The following is a 26,300-nucleotide window of genomic DNA, read 5'->3' as shown; positions in this document are numbered from 1 at the left end:
GATCTCTGAGCTTGCGGCACTATCAGAGATGACCTATGTACCTTTCACCAAAACCGGGTGGTCCTTCGATTAGACCCTACCTTTATTCCTAAGGTTAACACCTTTTTCATAGGGCTCAGGAGATTGTGCTGCCGTATTTTTGCCCCAATCCTTTTCATGACTTGGAACGGCAATGGCATACACTGGACATTCGCAGGGCGTTGCGTTATTATATCAAGCGGACGGCGGCCTTTCACAAGTCTGAAGCCCTTTTTGTTTCCTTCCACCAGTCTTCTCTGGGTCAGAAGATATCTGCCTCGACCATAGGCAGGTGGATCAGGGCTTGCATTGCGGGGGCATATCAGTCTCATTCCCTGTCAGTTCCAAGTCATGTTACGGTGCATTCAACTTGCAGTGCTGCGACCTCTGTGGCATGGGCCACACAGGCATCCATCGAGGACATCTGTAGGGCAGCGACATGGGCTTCTTCTCCATTTGTGAGGCATTATAAGCCTGCCAAGTTTGCCTCTGCAGACGCCTCCTTTGGACGGAGGATCCTCCAACAGGTGATACCTAGGGACGAGACACCGGCCCTGACTGTTTCCTCCCGCAGGGACAGTGAGGCTTTGGTATGTCCCATTGGTGGATTCTCCATCTCCTATGCTGGAGAAGGGGCGTTGTCTTACCTGAACGCCTTTTCTCAGCATGGAGATGGAGAATCCACTCCCACCCCTTATGATACATCAGGTCCAGTGTTAGGGGTCTGGGAGCCAACATGTCGGACTGTCGTCATTAGCTTTCGCCATCGTCAAGACTGGGTGTGTCCTGACCCAGGACGGGCGTGGCAATTTGACTGACTTAGTCTAATGGGCAGGAAGACAGAGCAAACCCATTGGTGGATTCTCCATCTCCATGCTGAGAAAAGGCGTTCAGGTAAGACAACGCCCCTTTACTTCTATCCTAGCCATACTTACTGGATTTACTGGATTATTTCAAACTATTCCTACTTTCTCTGCCCAAACTACCTCACAGGTTGCTTTTGTGGGAATAAAATAAAGGGAGATCCCCATATAAATTGTTTTGAGCTTTTAAAAGTAGCATGGGATACAAACCTAATGAATCAATAAAGCAAGCATGCCAGAGATGAATCATGTAATACTCATTTGAACCAAGCTTTTTGGTTCTGCAAAAGAGTCATAACATAGAAAGCAGATCAGGTTTTACCAATATATTTTGAAATGACCCAAACCAAGAGAAACATCATGCCCTATTTCATTATCCACCTAATTTTTGCCTGAAATTAGTTACTATAATGATAATTCATTACCTTTCCAGTAGCCAGTTATTTCACCAAACTGTGTCGCCTCACTTTTTCCTTTCTAAAGACATAATTATACTCACACCCATGTACAGGTAGTCCTCAGTTTATGACCACAATTGAACCCAAAGGTTCTGTTGCTAAGTGAGACGTTAAGTGAATTTTGCCCCATTTTATGACCTCTTGCCACAGTTGTTAAGTGAATCACTGTAGTTGTTAATGTTAGTAACAATGTTAAATGAATCTGGCTTCTCCATTGATTTTGCTTGTCAGGCAGTCACAAAAGGTGATCACATGACCCCGGGACACTGCAACCATCATAAATATGCATCAGTTTCCAAGCATTCAAATGTTGATTACGTGACTATGGGGAAGCTGCAATGGTCGTAAGTGTGAAAACAGTCATAAGTCACTTTTTTTTAGTGCCGTTGTAACTTCAAATAATCATTAAACGAATGTACGTTGAGGACTACCTGTATTTCCTTTTCTCAAATGACTGAAGATGCATACTTACTTTCCCTCTTTTAATTCCATAATCACTTGGTTCAGACAATGACAACCTACAGTTCTACAGTTAGATACTGGAGAGAAGGAGTTAAAATATATTCAGTGCAGAGTGCCTGCCACTAAAGATTATTGCTTATTGGTACATTTTTGTTACATTTCTAAATTTATCTGTGGTCTCATCTGTAGATGTTCGTTCTTTAACAAAGGATATACTCATTGAGATTCTAATATGCTTACTAAATCTAGCTATTATCTGATATTTATTTTCATATTTTCTGAAATGTTCCTATCACATTTTCTAACTCTCTTTGGATACTATCTGCATTCCAAATTTTAGGCATAAATGCTGGGTGTTCTCTTGTCGACTCCTTAACTTTCTAATATGCTTTTAAACACATGACCTACAACATGACCTGCATCGAACTATATATTTTCAAAGATATGTTTAATCCCACCTTTATTATTACTTTTAAATAACTTAAGGAGTTGAACATACAGTACCTAATACTCTTTCCTCCTTCTATTTTCCCCACAATAACTATCCTGTGAGATGAGTTGGACTGAGAAAGAATGACTGGTTCAAAGTCACGAAATGACATTCATAACTCACAATCTTCTGGTTTCTAGCCTGATGCCTTAACTACTTAATCAAGCTGGCTCTTCTAGGCCAACTTTTATGACAAAGAGCTAGCAGTCAAGTGTAGAAATCCAAAACTTTTAAAGGTTCTGCTGCTGTTAACTCTTTTCCTGATAAATGTATAATCATGCAGTTTGGTTTAAAGCAGACATGTCAAACACAAGGCCCGGGGGCCGGATGTGGCCCACAAACTGGTTTCATGTGGCCCGCGAAGCCATCCTGGAAACAGTGAGGGAACGGCCCCTGCTGCCTTGGCCCTGGCCCAGGCCAGCCGGGAGGCAATGTACAATTTTGTGTTGGCCATCTATGCTGAAACGCATTCAGTCTTAGCTCCACAAGGCTGTCTGGAAACAGCAAGGGACTGGCCCCTGCTGCGTTGGCCCCGCCCCCTGGGTGCATGCTGGGGAGGTGTCACCCTTTGTAGGAATGAAGAAATGGACCATGCCTTGGCGCTTGCCCCGGTCCCACCCCCTTCTGCCAGAGACCCTCAGATGTGTCCCACTCCTGCCCAGGCCCCCACAGGCACCCTTGATGCGAACGATGTAGAGCTGGCCATGCCCACCCAGTAGGCCACACCCACTCCATCCATGCCCACCCAGTAGGCTGCACCCACCCTGGCCACACACACCCGCCCCCCCGAGGGCAACCACAATGCTTATGCAGCCCTCAATGAAATTGAGTTTGACACCCCTGGTTTAAAGTAAGGTAATTTGGTCTTAAGGGTAACTAGATTGTGTGACATAAGAGGTATTTCATCTGCTCATAATGCAATAACTTTCTTCATTTGCATACTACTTTGCACCTTACAAGTTTATAAGCCCCCATTTAAAGTTATCAGGGATAGAAAGACGAATAGTAATACTATTCATTAAATAATGCAGTCTTTCTGATGATTTTCTTGATAATATTTGCTTTATCCTTATTACTTTTTTATGGTACAAAGTGATGGATATTGCTTTTCGTCATTTTCATTATTGATACATTTCATCCAATTGAATGAAAATATTTTTTTTGAAATTTGAAATGCTTTTTTATTTACAGTCTTCAATAAAAAAACAAAACAACTAGTGTTTCCTCAGATAGACAACAGGAAATATTTCTAGATATTTTGTGACATATAGAACTTAGATATACAAGATGTGTCCAGATGAAGCTTCAGAGAGTGATTCCAGTGAAGAAGGTTAGTTTAACTTCTAATTTTACAAATACTATTTAGATACTTTTTTTGATAAGGTCATGAGTCTATTTTCCTTATTGTAACATGATTTACAATTTATTTAAACATTTCTTAAACAAATTCTTCTAAACAGCAAGGAGAATGTTACTCTGTCTTGGGTTTTCAAACATTTAAGTGGATGCAGATGGACATTCATTTTCTCCTCACATGAATAGCTAAATACTACTGTAAATTACTATTTGGTAGGTGATAAACTGTATTTTAGTTGTGGGCCTTGGTGGAGAAAAGTTCAGCAGAGAAAACATAACTCCTTGGATTCTGCAGTCTGGAGAAAAGTTTCCTTTGTTATACTAGATTAATAGTTAGTAAAATCACTAAAAGTTTTTTTAAATAATAATAATAATAATGATAAAGTTGGAAGGGACCTCGGAGGTCATCTAGTCCAACCCCTTGCTCAGGCAGGAAACCCTATACCATTTCGGACAAATGGCTGTCCAGTTTCTTCTTAAAAACTTCCAGTGTTGGCGCATTCACCGCTTCTGGAGCCAGGTTGTTCCACTGGTTAATTGTTCTAACTGTCAGGAAGTTTCTCCTTAGTTCTAGGTTGCTTCTCTCCTTGATTAGTTTCCACCCGTTGCTTCTTGTCCTGCCTTCAGGCGCCTTGGAAAATAGCTTGACTCCCTCTTCTTTGTGGCAGCCCCTGAGATATTGGAACACTGCTATCATGTCCCCCCTCGTCCTTCTCNCTTTCCTTATATGCTTTAGCCTCCAGTCCCCTAATCATCTTTGTTGCTCTTCTCTGTACTCTTTCTAGAGTCTCAACATCTTTTTTACATCGTGGTGACCAAAACTGGATGCAGTATTCCAAGTGTGGCCTTACCAAGGCATTGTAAAGTGGTATTAATACTTCACGTGATCTTGATTCTATCCCTCTGTTAATGCAGCTACTATAACATTTTTAATTTTGATGTGAGAAATAAGACAATATTACAGCATAGGACAACACTAGGATTTCTCTGAAATGCTATTTGTTTCCATTTATGTTGCATAATAAATGTTTGCTGCAACTATATACAGAAATTCTTTACTTTGAAGATCTGTGTACTGTACAAGTAAAACATATTAAGATTTTAGATTTTAATACCTATCCCTATATCTCAGTGGTTATATTTTCAATTGTTGGCTCACATTAACTGATGTTTAAAATATTCAATATATTAGATTCCTTATTCAGTTTAAATTTAATAATAAACCCTCTGAGGCTATAATTCAGCAGCAGACTTGCATTCTTTTCTTCCCTTGTACTTCCTACCTCTCTTCCTACAGAATTATGGTACACAGTAATAACTAAAGGAACACATGTCTTTAATACAGCCAAGAAATAAAAAGGAAGGCTTTTATGGCACCAAGCTGTGTTGAATTGTCCAGTATTTTCAACCAAGTACTCACTAAATTCTGCTTTTGTTCTTGGATCTGCATACTGACTCACCTACCTGTATGAGCAGAGTCTGCTTGCTTTGTCCTGTGCTTGCCTAGTTCACACAGCAAGACCTTGAATGCATGATGCAACAAAGAGTCTGTTTTCCAGCTGTTTTGTCACAGAATCTAGTGCTAATTAGGGATATGAGGGAGCAACTGGTGCAAGATCACCCAGCTGATTTCCACGCCTAAGGGAGGACTTAGAAACTTGCCTTTCATTGCTCCTAGTCTAGCATCTTAAGAAATACTCCATGCTGATTCCCTTGACATCAGTGGTTCTGTTTGTCTAAAACATGTCATCTATGTAGCCTATTCTTCTTTCCAAAGCATGGCGTTATCAATAACTAGTTCATTTTTCTGATCTTTCTGCCGTACATGGTTGCACAGAAATCACTCTGATCATTGTAAAGCTGAGCCCTAAGGGGAGAAATGGGTTTCTCTATTCCACTGTGCATGCTTAAGGATTTGCCTGCCAACGTCTCCTCACTTTTCCTTCAGAGATAACTTCTCCATTACTTTCTCTGAAAAGCCATTTTCTACAATAGGCTGTTTCCCATTATTCCTTAGGATATTGTTTTCTCTGACTTTAGTCGTTTTGTAGAGTTCTCCAGAGTATTCATACTTTACTTACTAGTTGTGGAAGCCACATAGAAAGATGCTTCCCGAAATCTCAGACAATTGTGGTTTATGGTAAGAGGAACAAACCACATATTTGTGAGAAGAAGGAAATAGTATTCCATTGGAACATTTTCTCTTCAGGTTGCCAGTCATGTGATTCTGGTGATAGGGGAACCTGGTATTCTTAGGCCAGACAGCACCATTATGTAAACACAAAGCAGGTGTTTCTGATTTAACTCCTCTAGGTATAGCTATAGTATTCATTCACCCATTTGTTTGGAAACAAACCAGAACAAACTGGTTAACTGTCGCTTTTTGAGAGTTCATCTATAAATTAACTCTCTATCAACATATACATCTTTCTCCTTAGTTGTTTTTTCTTGAGTTCTTTGTCATCTATGATGGCTCAAGGAACTGCAGAGAAGAGGCACTTCCTTAGAATTCAGTTATGAGTAAATTCAGTGGTGATTGTAGAAGTGCAGAATGTTTTTCTATGAATGGTACAGATGACGCAGAGAACCATAGTTACAAGTAAGCAACTTATTCATTTTCTTTACAGTAATGATGAACTTTCCTAAATGACTTTTGTCAGATCCATTTATATGAAAGAGTCGGGCCATGTCATAGGCATACAAAAGAATGTATTTGGACTTTTAAAAAAATACAAGCATAAAGCAATAAAATTGTTTTATTATCTATAACTAGTTTACTCTGTATATCCAAACACATATAAAGTTTTAAGCAGAAAATGTACGGTAATTTCAGACTGTGTTTGCTTTTGCTAGTTTATTCCATATTTTATCTCTGCTTAAGGAATCAAAACTGCAGTTAAGTCAATAAATGCAGCAATCGTCTATCCATGATTTTTTGCTTCTCAGATAATGCAGAATAAAGAATTATCTGTTGTTGAGCATCCTTCCTAAAATCAGTCACCTCTTCCACCAGTATGTTATTTACATCTGTCAGATATTCCAGTTTGTGAAAGATAAATCTAGCATCAACTTTAGCTGTAGTATAAACCAGTCTAATAGATCTGTACTTTGATATTATGTTGGCTGCTCTTTTCAAATATAAGAACCGTAATAGCAAGATTTTAATTTTTTGGGTATGACGTCTGAGTTGTTTATGGGAATATACAAATCTGCCAATGGTGAGTTGTTTATGGGAATATGCAAATCTGCCAATGGTAAGAGTCTGCATGACTCTTTAAAAAATTCAGGGGCAAACCCCTACCTCACTCAGAGCTTGGTTGATTGTTCTTTAACAATAAGAGATTTATAAGAGATTTAACTTCTTGAAAGGATACAAGCGGCCATAAAGAGCTGAAGTTGCAATATAATATGAAAGCCTTATTGAACCAAGAAGAATCGCTGCCCTTTCAAAAAATCTGAATTAATTTTTTTCCCATAGAAACAGCAATAGACTAAAGAAATTTGGCTAGCTGAGACCCTGTCTAAAACTCAGCCGCCCTGAGTCCTACGAGGAGAAGGGCAGGATATAAATCCAAATAATAAATAAATAAATAAATAAAACGGCAATTTACCAAAATTTGATAAAAGAATTTCTTACTGTAACTCAGTTCTGATATTCTTGCGTAACCTAACGTTCAAACATAAAGTGCCTTTAGAAGTGCACTATAAACTGAGTTTAGTTTCTCTTGAAAACAAATTTGTGGCCAAATTTTGAAGGAAAAATACTTTATATATTTCCAATATTATCAATTGCTTACAGAAAAGAGTATTATTACATGGGACATAGTTGTGCATAAAACTCTTGTCAATGCCAGCCCAGCTTTCTATAATCAAAATAGCAAGCAGATCAGTAGCTCTTTTGCTCACCAGGTGGGCCTAACCCATGATTTGAATCTTGGCAGCCTTGTATCAGTTACAGAGTAAATAAATCCAATTTCTCATGAATATACAATAGCAGGAGCTATGAAATAAGTAATTATTAAGAGCTCTGTTACCTTTTGTGCTACATTCCATTATAAAATGCCAATTTGTTTTCTTACATATTTCTGGAATACAAGTATCTCTCATTAGCCATGGATTTGCATATCCGTGATAGAGATCAGACCTGACTATACATGCAGCAGTATCTGCAGTTTTGATTTTCTTTTTTATTACTTTACACACAAGCAAAATGGCAAGTGTGTAAAACACATTTTTGAAGAGGTTAAGACAACATAATATTCATCATCCATTTTTAAGCTATTTGTAAGACTGTGAATGCAGATAAAATGTTAGTAAATTTTCTATTTGTAGCTTTTGCTGATTCCCTAGAGATTCAGTAGAAAAGTGAGCTAGTGACTGGGTTTACATACCATGCTAAGTCATAGTGTGGTTTGTTTGGTTTTGGGTTAGCATAATGTATAAACACAGTAATTTGTATGCCATGATTTAAGACCTAACATACTATGTGAGTTCAACCAAAGGCTTACTCTGCAAAGCAAGGTTAAACCAACCTGGCTTAGGGCAATACGTTAATGTCATTCTATTATCCTATATAACAGTTGTCATTCCTTCCTTGGCACACAATATGTACACAATAAGGCAAAAAAACCTTATATGTTGATGGGTCATAGACAATTAAATCCCATGGAAGAAAGCCTTTCCCCTCCCCTCAAAAAATACAGCCCCAAATGGTATTAATATTTATAGCCGAGGAGTTAGATAGAGTAATTGAGTAAAGAGCCCAAAGAAGAGATATGTAGAAAACTGCAAAATAGATTTATCCCACCATATGAATTGCCTAGTTCAAACTGATAAATAACTTTTAAACGTTCTCAGGGGCAGAAATAAAATGTGAACGTGAAAATCAATCCCAAATAATGTTCTTACTTACGTGAATGAATACTGTCATATTCTATAAATTGGCATAGTTCATGGCTTAATAATATATATATATGAAATCAGACATTATGGCTTATTCAATGAACTAAGTTAAGCATATGATGACATAGTGTGAAAGGTGAAATAGTATTATTGTTGCAGTTATTTAGCATCTTTGAATACTAAATTTAATTGAAAAAAATGTACGGCTTACATGGCGAACTCCCTTAAGCCAAAAAATATATTTTATGAAATGTATTTTATGATACTAAATAATGCATCAAGATTATTATTATTACTTCCTCTCCAAATGATTTGTCCAGTTGTTTCATACGGTTTTTCCATATCAAGGTATAGGACTAGATCATAGTTCTCAACATTCTCTAGAAAATATCATGATAGACATCCAATGATGATTATAATAACAATAGTTAGTTGTGTTGTATTGCTCAGAAAGACTAGTACTAGGAAAACCAAAATCAGATCTATCTTCCATAATAAAGGGTGGATTTGGGCAGTCACATTATTCCTATTCAGGTATTTGCATGTAGAATCCAACATGTAAAAAGAAGTTTAACAGTTCCAAACTTTGCTCTGTTGTCAGCAAACAGCATCTCTTCCAGTGATATAACTGTCTGCAGAGGAGATCCTTCACATACTGGTAATCCTCGACTTTTGACCACGATAGAGCCCCAAATTTTTGTTGCTAAATGAGATAGTTGTTAAGTGAATTTTTCTCCATTTTAAGACCTTTTTTGCCACAGTTATTTAAGTGAACCACTGGAGTTTTTAAGTTAGTAACACGCTTGTTAAGTGAATCTGGCTTCCTCATTGACTTTGCTTGTCAGAAGTTCGTAAAAGGCAATCACGTGACCCTAGGACACTGCAACTGTCATAAATAGGGGCCAGTTGCCAAGTGTCTGAATTTTGATCACAATGGCCATGGAGTTGTTGTAAGTGTAAAAAACGGTCATAAGTCACTTTTTGTCAGTTCCTTGTAACTTAGAACGGCCACTAAATAAATTGTTGTAAGTTCAGAACTACCTGTTCAAGGAGGCTTCCCTGTAAACTAAAATGTCGTAGTAGTGGCCTGAGCTTATGAAGACATCTCTGCAGGGATATCACCAGTATGCCAGGAGCAGGGGAAGTTGATATCCACATGCAAAAATATTGAGATTACACACAGGCATTGTGTGAAGAGCAAAGTTGTTGCATTAGCAGGGTGATTATGATATGGTATGGTGAGAAAGAATAATTTACTCTTGCATTGAGTTTCTTGAAATAAACGTAAATCTAATAGATGAATTTAATTTTATTATTCCTAAAAATAGAGTAAGAAGAAATGAATTATTGCTTCAACTAAGAAAATACTTCTAAAGGGTTTAAAATCTGAAGGAAGCAGGTATATTTGAATTTCAGGTGGTATAAGCAGGGAGACCGAGCATTAAAATAATAAAGCAGTTATCTTGGATTTGAATAGATTTGCACTTGGATTTGACAAGAAAGGTTTGTAAACCATTGAAATGGAAAGCATGTGTTTGAAAGGTATAGTTACAAACAAGTCAGTGGTATGAAAACAAAAGGTTAAACATTCATTTTAAAAGTCTGTGGCTTCTCAACAACAAAAATTCATTTTGTCATTTTGTTTGCAAAGTTTGTAAATATTTAACTTACAGGCACCTTTCTTCCTCTCCACGCCGTTTGATTCGTGATAAGGAAAGACTGACCTCGGGAACAGATTTTTGAAAAATAACTTAATGTATTGACAGAGCAAGAAGCAATCTCTTAATTGTAGCTAATGCCTCTCTGCTGGTAGCCTGAGGGAAATCTATGTTGTTTATATGGTCTTCCCTAACCTGGTGCCCTCTAGAGACTGAGCTTAACCAATATTAACATGATGGATGCTGTACTTGATAATATTGGGAGGGTTCAAATTTGCTCAAGTTGATTTAAATATTATTATAGATTATGTCAGTTAAGCTACGTTGAAAATTCCAACTTCTAACCAAGAATAAAGGATGAGGGATTATCCCCATAATAGTATGATACACACGCAGAAACACAAACCTGTACTTACTTTCAAATTTAAGATGCTGAGAAATGGAGCAGAAATGTTTCTATGCACTATCTTTCTAGGAAAGCATTAAAGCATCTCATGATATCTCATGAGCACCCATTTGTATGGCTTTTTGGTGACTTCACATCAAGCTCTTGCATAAGAACACAAAAATATTAAATAGTTTTGGCCATAGTTTTGAAGAGTTGCAGAAGCTTTTTATGATTATATATTTCCGGCATAACGGCCAAAGTGGTCCCAGTAGTGGTAGAAGAACTCAGGGCTGTAACTCCTTTTTTTCCCCCAATAAATTTTAAATTTTATTCACAAAGTTAAAATACAAACTCAAAAAAAAATTAAAAAAAATACAAGAACAAAGCAAAGGTAAACAAGACATCAAGCAGCATTCCAATATTTGAGGGGCTACCATAAAGAAGGGAGGGCCAGCCTATTTTCCAAAGCACCAGAAGGCAAGGCAAGAAACAACGGATGGAAACTTATCAAGGAGAGAACCAACCTAGAACTAAGGAGAAATTTCCTAATGGTGAGAACGGTTAACCAGTGGAACAGCTTGCCTTCAGAAGTTGTGGATGCTCCATCCCTGGAGGCTTTTAAGAAGAGACTGTTCAGCCATTTGTCTGAAATGGTATAGGACCTTCTGCTTGAGCAGGGGGTTGGACTAGAAGACCTCCAAGGTTCCTTCCAACTCTGTTATTCTAAGACAAAAAAATGCATAAAATGTACACATGGATTATCCTCCATATTAAATACTTATAAATATATTTCAAGAATAATAGTCCCCCCCACACACACACTTTATGAAACAGGCCCACAGTTTATGAACTTCAGCTCTGTTTACCTAACTAATTTGACCTGGCATCTTTCTACTATATCAGTGATGGCGAATCTTTTAGAGACCGAGTGCCCAAACTGCAACCCAAAACCCACTTATGCATCGTCGGGTGCCGGGTGGGCGTGGCTGCGGTGATAACGGCAGACTGGGTGGGACTAAAAAGTTCAATCAATCAATTCCAACTTTGCGAGATCTTTTTTTCCCACGAGAAGTTGAAATTGACTGATTGATTGAACCTTTTTTTTTTGTACACGGCAGAGGCCTAAAAGGGCTGTGACTCCTAAGCTGGGAAAGTGGCTACAATAGATCCAAGGAACAACATCAGATCTCTTTGTCCAGATGAGTGCTGTGTTAAGGACAGTTAGGATACCATACAGAACCTTCAAACTCTCAGGCTTCCGATAGCGAACCTGATATTGAGAAGGATACATATCATGCACAAGGGTGAGAAAATATATATTTTGTGTACAATCTATGTAGACTGCTTCAGTCAGAAGTGTACTGTAGACTTTATGTTGGATTCAGACTCATCTTTCCACAAATTGAAAAGCTCTGACATCTGCTCTATGAATAAAAATGATTTGAATCAATAGTGCAAAATTTTGGTCAGCATTCTATACATTTGCAAAAATTAAAGACACACAGCCAGATTCTTCAAATTCTTCATGCATCCAGGAAACAATTTCTGTACTTGAGTGTACCCTTGAAAAAGAAACTTGGCAGCACCACCACAGATAACCCTCCCACGATAAAAATATATTCCTTTCAATTATCTTCTAGCTATCATGTTTTTGTGTAAGAATATGCATGCTGGAAAGTTTAAAATGTCTAATTTTAAATATCCTAATTACAAAATAGCTTAGACACACCAGCAAATATTTTCCTTTGAACTTTAGTTTTCCATTATTTTGATACTCTTTTTTTCCAGTTTAAGATTAAGTGTACAGAGAGCTTTTTGGCTTCTGCAAAATGGTTGTAGAATTATATAATATGCCCTATATCTTCATTAGAAATCTTTACACACTAATGTAAACTTGGATATAAAAGTAATAAAGCATTGTTTTAAGATAATATCAAATACATGTGTGGTGATGTATGCATTCCAGTTTCATTTGAACCTAGTGCTTGGACCTTTTCATTTTTCTTTTTTCAGCACCACTTTTTCAAAGAAAGCTGGCATATGGAGCAAAAAATGTTTTGAGCTCTCCAAATAATCCACTGTAAACCTGTAACAATGGAGCAATGCAATACTGAAGCACTTTGAGAATATGAACAGTGTGCTATGCTGAATTTAATTCAGCTGAATGAAGTAAGGCTTATTACGAAAAATTGTTGTTACATGCTTGAAAGAGGCCGTTTGGCAAGATGTCGAAAAATCTTAATACATAAGGTTTTCTAGGCTGTAATGCAGTCCATTACTGGTACATTCAAAAGAAACGCTTGCACTACATACCGTAGCGTGCAAAGCATATTAGTGTGAGTGAAGTACCTCCCAAGCTCAAGGCAACCATATCATTTGGAAGGCTCATAAGGATGCTTCAGATGCTTTCCATGGTTGTCTATGCATGTGTCATTAATCTTAGTGAAAACGTTTTCTTTGCATATGCTTAGATACAATCAGAATAATATTAAAAGCAACCATACAAACCTAGCAAAAAGATTTGAGTGCTTCAACCCTTTGGAGTGTGATGGTTCATTTGTATTAATGCAGCTTGTGAAAAGTCTTTTATAATTATTTGGAACAGCCTGAATTAACATTGTATGAAGCCATGTTTTAATCATAATTTATTTTTTTTAACAATGGCTGAGTTTATGCAACATGCTAAGTAAAAAATGAATTAAATGAACAAACCATTTTTCAACACAGCCATTGAATGTTGTGTATCTTACAGGTAAGATACCTGTTTATATTAGTTTAGAGATTTTTCTAACATGTTTCGTCCCCTCAATTGTCTACTTTAACTACCGTAAATCTGAGCACAAGGCAGACAAAACTGTATGGAACTCCAAGCAGTTAAGTAATTATAAGCAACATTTCCATAAAACTAGCATTTCTAAATCACAATTAAGTTTTTGAGTAAAATGCATGCTTATAAGAAAATAGGAACTAAATTAATTTCTCCCCAACGGTAAAAAAAAATTGAGAGTAAATTTACGTGTTAATTTTTTCTCTTGCAAGTTTTGAGTTCAACATAGTGAAACTTATTATTTTGATATTATATCTAATAGGCCTGAATTATGCTTGAAATATGTGTCTTATTTGAACTTAGATTTCTCATGTCAGAATTTCTATACTTCAGCTTTCTGTGCCAAAGCAGATATGGTAGAGTCAGTCAAGCAAGTATACTTTTGCCAAGAAAATTAAATTTTCTAAGGAGCAAAATAAGGATATTAATCACGAGAAACCTTCATTCTCACTTAAGATGAAACAACATGTAGTATAATGATGTGAGTGGAAATAATCAGCTATGATAGCACTTCAGGGATTGCAGAGATAAAATTATAGGTGTATACTATAGACATTTTGACTTCCTGGAGAATATGTGATGTATAAATAAACAAAAAAGATATACGTATGGAGGAGCAATATTGAACTCAGTGTCCTTTTAATTAAACACAGCACAGGATTACCTTGCTGGGGAAGGTGGATTTTGTTTGTTTGTTTGTTTGTTTGTTTATTATATTTTTATCCTACTTTTTATAAATAACTCAAGGCAGTGAACATATAACATTCCTCTTATCTAACAACAGCAACCCTGTGAAGTGGGTTGAGTTAAGAGAGAATGACTGGCCCAAAGTCACCCACCTGATTTTTCATGCCTAAGATGGAAGTAGAACTCATGGTCTCCCAATTTCTAGCCTGGTGCCTTAACCACTAGACCAAACTGAGTATTCCTAAATAAAACTTAAGTATTACTACTTGTGATAACTTCAGTTTGAAATTTTATTAAGAAAGCTTTTAATTATTCGTGGTGGGTAGCCCGATGGGCAGCTGACAGCAGCAGATAGACAGGATGCCAAAAAGCAGTCATAAATGCGGATGGACCCAGATTTTTTCATGTGACCATGGAAGCCCTGCAATGCCCTGCAATGCCAAGAATTGTAAGTCCCTTCATTCAGCGCCATTGTAATTTTGGTCACTGGACAAATGACTATTAAGCAAGGAATACCTGTAAAAAGGAAGTGCAAAATCTTCTTGAGTTAACAGACTAATATGAGAAAGGGATCGGAGTTTTATTAGACTTTAATGTCAATGAATTATACATCAGTAAAATGGTATATTACACGTGCTTAAAATGGCAAAAAGACTGCATCTGAAATCCATTTAACTAAGGCTTCATAAATCTAGGGTTGCTGTATGTAAATGTTGCACTGAAGAAGTAATATTAAAATGACAGCTACTTTTGATAAAGATTACCAGATCTGGGCTGCAGAAGTCCAATCTTATAGCTCAGGTTTCTTAGCCTAATATCCTTAATAAATTGTTTGGAACTAGAACTTTATAAATGGGATAGGGCAGGATTCTCCTACCCCCAGTCCATAGACTGGCACTGGTCCGTGACATGCCAACAGCTGGGCCACGCAAACAAGTGAAGCCCCATACGCAGGATGCAGGCAGCACGCAAAATCACACTCCCTCCAGTCCGCGGGAAAAACTTTCTCCACAGAACCGGTCCCTGGTGCCGAAAAGGTTGGGAGCCACTAGGATAGGGAATATTTTTATATTTATGAAAAGGGGAAAAACAAAATTATTATATTAGATATTCTATCCCAAATATTTTTTTCTTTTAATCTGTTTGTAATAATAACCAAAAAGAAAGACAAATGAATACTAATGTGTGAATATTAATGCCTGTATTTGAGTAGGAAACGCTAGCAAAGTGTTAACATGAAGAATAAAGAAGGAAGGCGATTTAGTAATCTAGGATTTTTATATTTTCATGCCAATTGTCCAAATCAGCTAATAGAATGTACTCACAAGATTTATACAAAGACGGATGAGATGTTTTGCATGATATATACGAATACTTTGTTAGCTTTTGAAAAAGGGTATGTGTTGTAAAATTCAGAAAAGTTAATTAAGATATAATTATTTTTAATTCAGTTTGAGAAGGGCAGAATATGGCATACTTCACATCAGAATTAGGCAAGAGATTCAGTTGAGATCTTTTTGATCAAGTACATGAGATTTTTGTTCATTTCAAATTTTACATTTCAGACAAAAAACAATTTTTAAGTAAATTTTGGTTGGTATTTATTTATTTATTTATTTATCCTGCCTTTATTATTATTATTTTTTATAAATAGTGTATTAGAATAATGTAATAAGGTGTAATAAGATGTTTCTGTATGCCAATGATGGCGAACCTTTTGGGCTTGGTGTGTTAAACATTCAGAAAAAGCCTGATTCTGTTGACATATCTCTCACACACAGACACAGAGAGGGAGGGAGAGGGGGAGACAGAGAGAAGAGGTCTCTCCGGCCTCCTCTCCAGTGAGGGCCTCCTATGGAAGTTCACCTCACAGCCCTGCTCTCATGAGGCCCTGGAGCCTTGGAAAACGCAGGCTTGCATGATTGTTAAAGGCCTCAGGGACCTGAGGGTCAGAAAAAAAAAGAGTTTCATCAGTTCATCCTCATTAGTGTATGCTGTTGGAAGGCAAGATAGAATATAGTACAGCTAGTCCTCGACTGACAACCACAATTGACCCCCAAATTTTCATTGCTAAGCAAGACAGTTGTTAAGTGAGATTTGCCCCATTTTACAACCTTTCTGCTACACCTTTTAAGTGAATCACTGCTGTTAAGTTAGTAACATGGTTGTTAAGCGAATCTGGCTTCCCCATTGACTTTGCTTGTCAGAAGGTCACAAAAGGTGATCACATGACTCTGGTATACAGCAACCATGATAAATATTTGCCAGTTGCCAAGCATCCAAATTCTGATCACATGACCATGGGGATGCTGCAATGGTCATAAGTGTGAAAAATGATCAGAAGTTACTTTTTTCCCATGCCATTGTAACTTCAAACAGTGTTGTGGTCATAAATCGGGAACTACCTATATAAATTAGATTTGTCAACATTGCATAATTCTTTTATTGAAGGTCTGTCATATATCAGACAATTATGAGAAATTAAGAGCAGCTTTATCCAGCTTATATGGGCTTGGTATGCTTTCATTTTTAGCAGTCAGGTCATCTCATAATCTTGAAGATGAAAATCCTAATATTTTTATTCTCTGTTGAAGAATAAAACCAGTACTATAAATAAGAAGTGGCCATCCTGTGGACTGCATAAGTTTTCAAGTGGCTCTGAGGGATTTTTTATTTGTTTTGCAGTCCCCCCAGTTTCCTGTTTTGAAATCTGGCAGAAAGATATCAGAATGTAGTGGCATAATTTTAATAGAAGTAATAATGTACAATAAGCTTATTAAAATTCAGTAGGCTTAACATACCATTTTGTTTTTCAAAAAAACAAATTATAAAAAAGCTAAATAATAAATAGCCCAAAGTTCTCTACCTCATTCTACCTGGTGTCATCACCACTAAGTGCCCTGCAGCTCTCATTGTAGGGGGGGGGAAGTGCCACTTCTCATGTTATTAAACAAGAACTATACATGCTTCAAGGCATTACTGCAGACATGTCAAACACAAGGCCCACAGGTCCAGTTCTGGCCCATGGGGCTGCCCCGGAGACAGCAAGGCACCGGCCCCCACCATCCCCGCCCACCCAAGCCTGGCCAGGAGCCCCCTCAGGCACACGCACAGGAGGTGGCAAGCACAAGGCCAGTGGTGCCTGGCAGCAGCTGCAGCCTGACAGCTCCTTGACCACCCGTCAGCTGGTGCTCTCCGGGATTTCGCAGCCTGCACAGTGCAGGTGGGTTAAAGTGATGCGGCCGCCAGGCGGAGGCAGAGGTACGAGGTTAGGCATGCAATCCGGCCTGCCAGGCAGCCAACCTCCCACCCTGCCCAGCCGCTCTGCCTAACGTTGAGTCAAAGTGTTACAGCCGCTGGGCCAGCCCTCTGAGTGGTAGTCAGTGGCAGAGGCGTGGGGCAGAATGCACACATCTGGCCCGCTGGATGTGCGAGGTGGCCAAGAAAAGACAGACATAACCACCATGCCATGGCCCCTGCCGCCAACTTTGTCCTCCAGTTCCACTGCACACATGGGACGAGCCTCCCACCCATCCCCACAACCCCGATGGTCCTGGGAAGGGCAAGAAGCCCCCCCTTTCCCAAGAGATAGCCAGGACTCCCCTCCCTGTTGCTCCACCAGAGCACAGCCCTGGAGCTGCCCCATGCGTGGCCAGGTACCCCTGGGAAGCGGTATCAGGCCAGGTTGCGTGGTCCCAGTGCCCTGGGAGCTCGAGGGCTGGCTGGGCACCCGTTCTCTCCCGCCCAGGGCCCCAGGCCCTCTTGAGCCCTGCCCTAGAGGAATTGCAAGGTTCCTGCGGTGTACCAGGCCCCACCACCTGCCCCAGCATCTGCCCCCTCTGCTGGAGCTCTGCCTGACCCCCCCCAGGTGCTCCCCAATGCGAGTGACATCGATCTGGCCACACCCACCTGACTGTGGCCACCTAGTCAGCCACATCCACCTGGCCCCATGAGGGCCACAATGCTGATGCAGCCCTCAAATTAAGGTTGACACCCCTGCATTACAGCCTTAGGGATCACCAAAGTATATATAAGGAGTTTGCCTTGATGGTTGTAGGTAAAATCACAAATCTGCTTCCAGAAGTAGTGCATTAGCTCAATTCTGTTCCATCTATATCAGGCATGTCAAACTTGCGACGTCACACATGACATATTGGGACTTTTCCCCCATTGCCGGCAATGGGGTGGGCGCAGTTTCAGTGTGATGCATCCGGCCCGTGGGCCAGCAGTTTGATAATGCCTGATCTAAATAAATTTAAGCAGGTTTTTTTCTGTGATTGATTGATTGATCTTGATATTCCGAAGTTTAAAACACATCTAGTCAGATGATAAATAATCTGTGTATGAGTCTAAAAGCTCAGGAAAATTAATTTTATCTGTGTGCAGTAATCAAAAATGTATGAGCCTCTGCTTTCAGAATAAGCATCAATGAAAATGTCATTCCCAATGAAAATGTATGAATAGGTTTCATTGAAAAATATATGTGAGGGGATAAGAAAATTTAACTATGTTGTTATGCTTATGATTATATTTCATTCAGAAATTCAGTTATGAGGTAATAAATGTGCCTAGATCAACTCATCTGCTAGAACTGGGGATAAGCGTATGGCAGTTCTTGTCTAAATGGGTTTCACTGTTGTTCTGGCCTTCAGTGTGTTGAGGTGTATGAACATGGACCATTTCTGAAAATGATTTGCTCTCCTATTTCCAAAATATGTATGTGTTAAATTTCCAGAATAAGAACATAAGAGCTTGGCTGGATCAGGGTCCATTTAGTCCAGCATCATGTTTCCAACAGTGGCCAGACAGATGCTTCCTGGAAATCCATGAGCAAGACATGAAGGTAAAATCCTTACCTGTTGTGCTTGTTCTGGAGCTCTAGGTGTCATTTCTTAATGCACATTCTTTGCCAGCCCAGAACTAGTAAAGCCTGAGGCTTGTAGTAGTGGAATTTCCACTCTCTGTGAATATAATTTACTGTTAGTTCTTGAAATAGTTTACATTACCATGAAATAAATTCTGACTTCAAGCCCATCTTGTTGGAAGTCTGAAAATGGGCATGTCAAGAAGGTACTACAGCCACTTAACTCATTCCATCTATTCTTCTAGCATTGTTTTTTTATTATCTTGTTAAAAATATCCTTGTTAACTCCAGCACTTTCTTGCTAAAATTGCCCCCTTTCTTCAAATCATATTTTTTATTTTCCTTGTTATATTTGATTCCAGGTTAAGTTTACAGTGAATGAGCTTTGTAAGTTAAAGTTGTGTTTTGGTTTACTTACTGAACTTGAATTTTTATGAGATATTAATGTTCTTGGAACTCTTATTAGGCTTATGAGATGTGATTAATAGTATAAAAAAGTAATATTTTAATCATTACAATTTAAGGTAATATAATAGCACAGTTTTTATTTAGGAACAATTGTATTACATGAGCAGAGTTTGAATCTATTCATCAATTATTATGTTCAATGAACAAATATATAAAATTAAATATATTCACAATATCCAGAACTATTTATACATTTGAATAATAAAGAATCTTATGTATATATAAAATAATTGTGGTTTTTTGTGTTTTTTTTCAAAAAAATTCTTATAATATTGCACATATATTTTAAAAACTAAGTAATATTCCAGGAAAAAAAGTTCTGGATTTAACAATTAACCAGCCAGGCTTTCCTTACTTTTACAAAAAATGTATATGAAAGAACTCATAAGTGCTTTGAGAGCAAAGAGCTTAAGCTATTGGAGAGTACAGAGTTTGTTATAGAAATGTCTTGTATATACAGTAGTAGATTTATCTGTTTCGCAGTTAAACTGCTTTCAAATCCAGATTTCTAGAAAATTTTGATTTAAAACACGTGAAATCTGTTTGTCTATCATATCTGTGGGGCCAAGTCAATAATTTATTCAACAAAAACTAAAGAGGCGTGCTTATTCTATATGCTGTATAAATATCTAAGAGACCAAAACAATGGAAGCAAATTACTAGCCCAAGTCAATGGTTTGCACATTCAAGTGAATTCAGGGGCTTCCTTGGACATTTTTATTGGACTTTTTGGATATATTGTGAGATATCAAATAATATATACATTTCTTTATTGAATTTATACAGGAATTGAAAGACAAAGGAACCAATATTAGAATCTTTAATATTCTAACTGTGGCATGCTTCAAGTGCTATGGCCACCTATATGTGCTACTTAAGAAGCACTTGAAACTATTAATGAGTATTGTTGTAATTCCATTAGAATTCCTAGTATTTTTGTGTTAACTATGATATGAATTAATTTCATAAAATTAGGCATTTCCAAAAATGGAAATTCCTCAAAAAAAGATAGCATGCCATGTTTCTGACCATCCTCCAACAAATCCATTCTCTAGTTTTGTCTTGTTCTTGGATCAGAAGAGAGAAGAAAGATTAGAATTATGCTGTGAAAAGCTAACTAGTTAAAAAACAAGAAGCCATTTTTGGCAATTTGAATTTATTTAGCCATAGAATTATTGTTCAAACTTTTTTTCTTTTTCCCTCTCAGTGTGCAAAGATCCACCGTACAAAGTTGAAGAATCTGGGTATGCTGGGTTTATTTTGCCAATAGAGGTTTACTTCAAGAACAAGGTACGTATTGCTGTTCTTTCAATTTCTCTACACATACCTATTAAGTTCTTTAGATTTCCCCTTTAAATTACCAATGGCTAGAGATAGCTCCATAAATGTCAGTGTAAAATTTAGTGATAAAATTTAATTTGTCATAGATTTCACAAATCCTTTTCAGTTCTTGAAATATGCTTGGAAAATCCAAATGGACTGTCTGCCGATGGAATGGCATCAGTTCAAGAAGCAGATTCTCTATCTCCCTTGCAGCCTGTTGCCATTCTTTCAAAATATATAGTGAGTTGTGAGATGCTGCTAACATATTCAAGAACAGATGGAGAAGTTTTGTTGTTGAAAAATCCACTAATGCAACATTAGATGCTATCCAATAGCTAAGGAAATTGAATTCATTATAGACACTGTTGCAGTCTTAATGGAAGTGATTAACTTTCATAATATATTTTGAATATTGATAGGGATTTATAATTGAATAAAATTATCATATAGATGAGTTCAAACCTTTAACACACTGCTTTTTAAGATATGATAATTTAATTTTTATAGTAAAATTATCTCTGTGTTAAAGTTGCTCTGAATAAATGCTTTAAGTTGTTAACTTTTATTTCAGAAGAAAAAAATTACCTGCTTATATAGTGTCAATAAACCAAGAGATACACAGAAACATATGACCCATGACACCTAGAACAACTAGTTAGGATATTTTAGTTAGCTTCATTAATCTCATTTGTATACAGGGTATTTTAAATTTATTTAAGATTAAAATGTAAAAGCTGGATTTGGTTATTTTCAATCGTGTATTGAATGTTTACACTTTATCTTTAATGAAATCATTTACTATAGGAGCTTACCTATCTTTCCCTTCTTTTGAAAGGAGAGTTGCTTACTTTTATAAGTTCCCATAATAAGAAACACCTTTCTAGGTGGTAGGTGGTAAAAATCTAGAGCGGTATGGTCTAGACCAGTGGTGGCGAACCTATGGCACGGGTGCCAGAGGCGGCACCCAGAGCCCTCTCTGTGGGCACCCACGCCATTTCCCCAGTCCTAGGCCTTCAGCTGGGTTTTATACAACTTTTTAGCTTTAAGCCTCCACCGCCATGTACAAAAAAAAAGGTTCAATCAATCAGTCAATTTCAACTTCTCACAAAAAAAAAAGATCTTGCAAAGTTGGAATTGATTGATTGAACTTTTTAGTCCCACCCAGTCTGCCATTACTACCGCAGCCACGCCCACCCAATGGGCCACACCCAGCTAATGGGCCATACCCAGCCAATGGGCCACACCCACCCAGCACCCGACGATGCATAAGTGGGTTTTGGGTTGCAGTTTGGGCACTCGGTCTCTAAAAGGTTCGCCATCACTGGTCTAGACTTTTTAAAGACTTTTTAAAGGGTTCCATGAAATCAATAAATATTTTTAAAATTCTCAGTTTTAATGTGTACTGCAGTAAATAGTGATAGATATAATCCACATAAACCAAAAAGTTTTGGATCAGTCATTTTTTTAAGAATGTAAAGGAGTCCTGAGACCAAAATGTTTGAGAACATTGTGAAATGTTTCTGACTGATCTGCAGTGGGAAGTGTAAATAGTTTTCCAATTTTAATTGATTCATACTTGCCCATTGCAGGACTGTTAAACACATATCACAGTTATTTTGTGAGTTCTTTTGATTTCAGGAAGTGTTCTTTAAGGATGTATAGGAGGGAAAGTAGGGAAAAGCAAAGTATTTTGGTCAAACTGCCTTCTCATGTGGTGTTGGTTTTCTTCTGAAATGGAAAATGAATTTGTAAGATGAGAGACAGACATTATATTTTGGAAGAATAAGACAGTTAGATAATGCTTTGTTAAGGAAGGATGCCGCTCAGTGTGGTATTTAAGAATGTAAAAAATAGTACAGTTTAGAGGAAATTGAGGATTTGAACTTACATCTACCATCTGTTGTTTTGGCCAAGCTACTACATTTTACCCTAAATAAATTTCAGACACTGGAAAATAATGGATGTCACTAGAAATAAAAGTGAGTTTATTTTTTTAATTCAGCTCTATTGTTTTGAAAATAAGCTTTTTAATGTAGTGTTGTGACTTTTAATATTTCATTAGATGAATTAGAATCAAATCGTAGCCGGTAGCCATCCCTAAAATAACTTGCTTTGGTCAAGAGATATTCCCTGAAAAATCTAAATATTTTGAGTATCTAGAAATTTCTTAAAACACCCAAACGTTTGACTTTCTAGGGTAAGAATATTATTTTTTTCCAAGAAACTGGAATATATTTTCTACTTTTATAAATAGAATGGAAAGAATTACTTTTGACAAACAGTCTAAATTCCCACTATATCTATATAAACATTAAATGGCAGTATATTACTCATAAATCTTTCAGTACCGGTTACTGGAAAATGAGAGTGGAAAACTGAGCTCTTATGGCATGCTTATGCTTCCTATGAGGCTTTTGGCTGAGTATTGAAATAAGAAAATACTAGACTACATGAACCCTAGTTCTGATTCATTATGTAATCCGGGTCCACACATTATTATTTTACTTTTTAACAAAGCTGTTGGCCATTCTGAACTGTACAGAGTACTGATGGTTATCTGTTACTTATGCGATGTACATAGAAGTTCAGAATAGAGTAGTTTTGTGGAGTTTGCCCAATTGATTTCAAATATATTTTGTTCATGTTAGGTCCTATTCGTGTTGATTTCTATGGGAGATAGAAAAGATAAGTCCTTTTGGTGGTAACAGTGAACTTAAAATATTGTATTCCATATTAAATTATATGTTACTCATACTTTAGATTTTGCTTGGAAAATAAGGGTTCTTTTATGAACTTTCAACTCATGTTTCTTGGCAGTATATATATAGTAATTTGATTGTTTTCCTTATTCTATAAACTGTATTACAGTTGTCCAATACATAAAGGTGGTCCTTTCTTAGAGAATTTGCTAAACAACTCGACTTTTTGTCAAGCAGTGATAGTATAGCTTGTATAACAATTCATTTCCATCCTGAAACAGCTGAGGTATAATTAAACTTTTTTACAATATATGTAATAAAACCTTTCATAGACACAGAGGAAAATTTTCACTGAGATGCTCTAGTGGACATCAGTTTAAAGTCATTTAGGCACACAGAGTTTTGTACACATTTCTTCTTACTTTAACATTTGGGAATTAAATACAGTTTGATTTAAGGCTGCCATTTTGTGTGCACATTTCAGCTTAATCTAGTGGAAATTACTTCTGAGCAAATATGTTTAAGCTTATGATGCAAATCAGTGTTAAATATTTGGGCTCCAGTCAGCATTGCTGACTAAATTCTACTTTAGTAATTGACTGCCAGATAATTTTTGTCTAATTTACACCAAAATTTATTTTATTTTTTGTTTAATTTAGTTTAGGCACTGACTACCAGATAATTCTGGCAAATCACTATCTTTTAGCCTTGATTCTTTGTTTTTAAAATGGAGGAAATGGATTTTTATACTGTTACTTTAAATTTATATGTGATCATAAAAATTTCCATTTCACTGTTTAATTTACCTGTTTCCAACTTGAGACTCAGATAATATCATCAAGCAATAGTTGAAAGTATTAGTGCTGCTAGTAATAAAGAAAAAAAAACATTTGACCAGCTACATGGGTGTCATCTTAATAACTGCAATAATCTATAGGAAAAAAAGAACTAAAACAAGGCCTTATACATCATAATTAGCACCTTGGGTTTTTTTAATGGATAATCAGTGCCAACTTGGCAAAAAAAGGTTAATACGGTTATGGTAGGCACCTGTCAAAGTTTAATGAAATAATTCCACAGTGTAAAAGAATGTTGAAGAAATTCTGTGTGAGTGACTGACACAAAATCAACTGTAATTTTGGAAGTTTGATTTCATCAGAATCAAAATAGCCTTTTCTTTCTCAATAATTTAAAAATCCCAATTTTTCATGAGTCCCAGGTCATAACTGAATCTGGGAAGTCCCAAACCTAAATGTCTATTCACTTTTTAAAAATTAATTACCACAGTATTTTATGAATAAATGAATGTAATCTATAATATTGGCATAAAAGCCAGCATGTAATATAATGTCAGGTTTTTTCCCAGTTTTGTCTGACTGTGTTCTAATCTGTAGGAAGAACCGAAGAAAGTCCGCTTTGACTATGATCTGTTCCTGCATCTGGAAGGACACCCACCTGTAAACCATCTTCGCTGTGAAAAGCTTACTTTCAACAACCCAACAGAGGAGTTCAGAAGAAAGCTGCTTAAAGCTGGCGGGGTGAGTTTATATAAAAACAAACAGTAAATCATGAAGTAAATTCTATGCACAGTGAAAGTTGTTTCCCTCCCTCCGTAGCAATTTTTTTAAAGTTGAAAAGCAGCTTTTTTTTTTGCATAAAAATTCCTGATCACATAAAATCGGTACAAGAAGAAGCCAGTGACGCCAAATAAAACTGAAATAGTAGCAGGGATGCAGATATTTTATACCAGGATAAAAACCAATATTGCAAAAAAGACTCATGTCTCTGTTCCCTAAAGGAGCTCCGGAACCTAATTTTCAATGTTCAGATGATTGAATACACATGTGAAAGAAAAAGTAGTAGTTTACCACTTTATTAAGAATCTTTACAGGGAGTCAAGTTGGCAGTTAAATATGGACTGCTTTAAAAGTATCTTCAAATCAATATTTCTTCCATTTTTCTTGTGTTTAATCTACATACCAATTGAAACAGTAAGGTTGGGTCTATAAAAATAGATTTGCTTCTTTGAGGAAAAAAGGATTTTTTTTGTTAAGAAATTGAAAGCTCATTCACTTTAGAATAGCAAATTCAGTGTTAATAATTTTTATGTGGCTTCCCTCACCCCCAAAAATCCTTTGAAAGATTACTTTATATTTTACTATTTGCTGTGCTTAACAATATATTAAAGAATTTCCTCCAGCAGAGTTATTTTGGGATGGGGTTTGCATCTTTTATTGAAAATTTCTGCAAAATATAAAATGAAACTTACATTTTGCCTCTTAAGTATGTCTGTACTTAGGTTAATAACTTAAATAGTAAGGCCTGTTTCTTTTTGCTATCATTGCAGCCACAGCCACATTTGTTTAGAATGTAATTTCATTTGAATTCATAGTTCTCAGCTTAATTTTTGAATGTAACTTAGTTTAATGAAGCATATAGGATATTTCATTCATATAAAATACTTGGGATCTCTTACACACACACACACACACAGAGAGAGAGAGAGAGAGAGAGAGAGAGAGAGACCAAGAAATTCATATTTTTACCCAGAATAACCTGCAGTTGTCATGGTATCTACATAATTTGTTGAGGAAAAAATGATAAGCATTGGCCAGCAATGGCTAAATATTTCTCATTTAAATTCATAAATATATAAAATTGTTTGAACCATATTTTACTATCCAAGTCAAACTCAGATTTGTAAATAAGCAAGATGACCATATATAAGCAAGATGACCATAACTTAACCAATTATTTTTTTTTTGTTACTGAGCATTCACAAAAGTAAACTTGGAATAAGCCATGAAACCGCAAACAAATCTTTGAAACACACACTT

At 36.8% G+C, this 26,300-nt stretch overlaps 1 protein-coding gene across 1 annotated transcript in view; it reads left to right on the top strand.

Annotated features, from left to right (window-relative positions):
- MLLT3 (MLLT3 super elongation complex subunit) overlaps window positions 1-26,300 on the top strand; it is a 139,921-nt gene that overhangs the window by 61,305 nt on the left and 52,316 nt on the right. The window contains exons 3-4 of the mRNA XM_015821857.1: window positions 20,649-20,731; window positions 24,858-25,001. Coding sequence (XP_015677343.1) covers window positions 20,649-20,731; window positions 24,858-25,001 — 227 coding nt within the window. The remainder of the gene's footprint in view (window positions 1-20,648; window positions 20,732-24,857; window positions 25,002-26,300) is intronic.

This window comes from Protobothrops mucrosquamatus, unplaced genomic scaffold (genome assembly GCF_001527695.2).
Source record: "Protobothrops mucrosquamatus isolate PMUCROS unplaced genomic scaffold, P.Mucros_1.0 scaffold1412, whole genome shotgun sequence".
NCBI classification, from domain to species: Eukaryota; Metazoa; Chordata; class Lepidosauria; order Squamata; family Viperidae; genus Protobothrops; species Protobothrops mucrosquamatus.
Note: the sequence above shows the minus strand (reverse complement) of the source record. Positions and strands in the feature narration are given on the sequence as shown.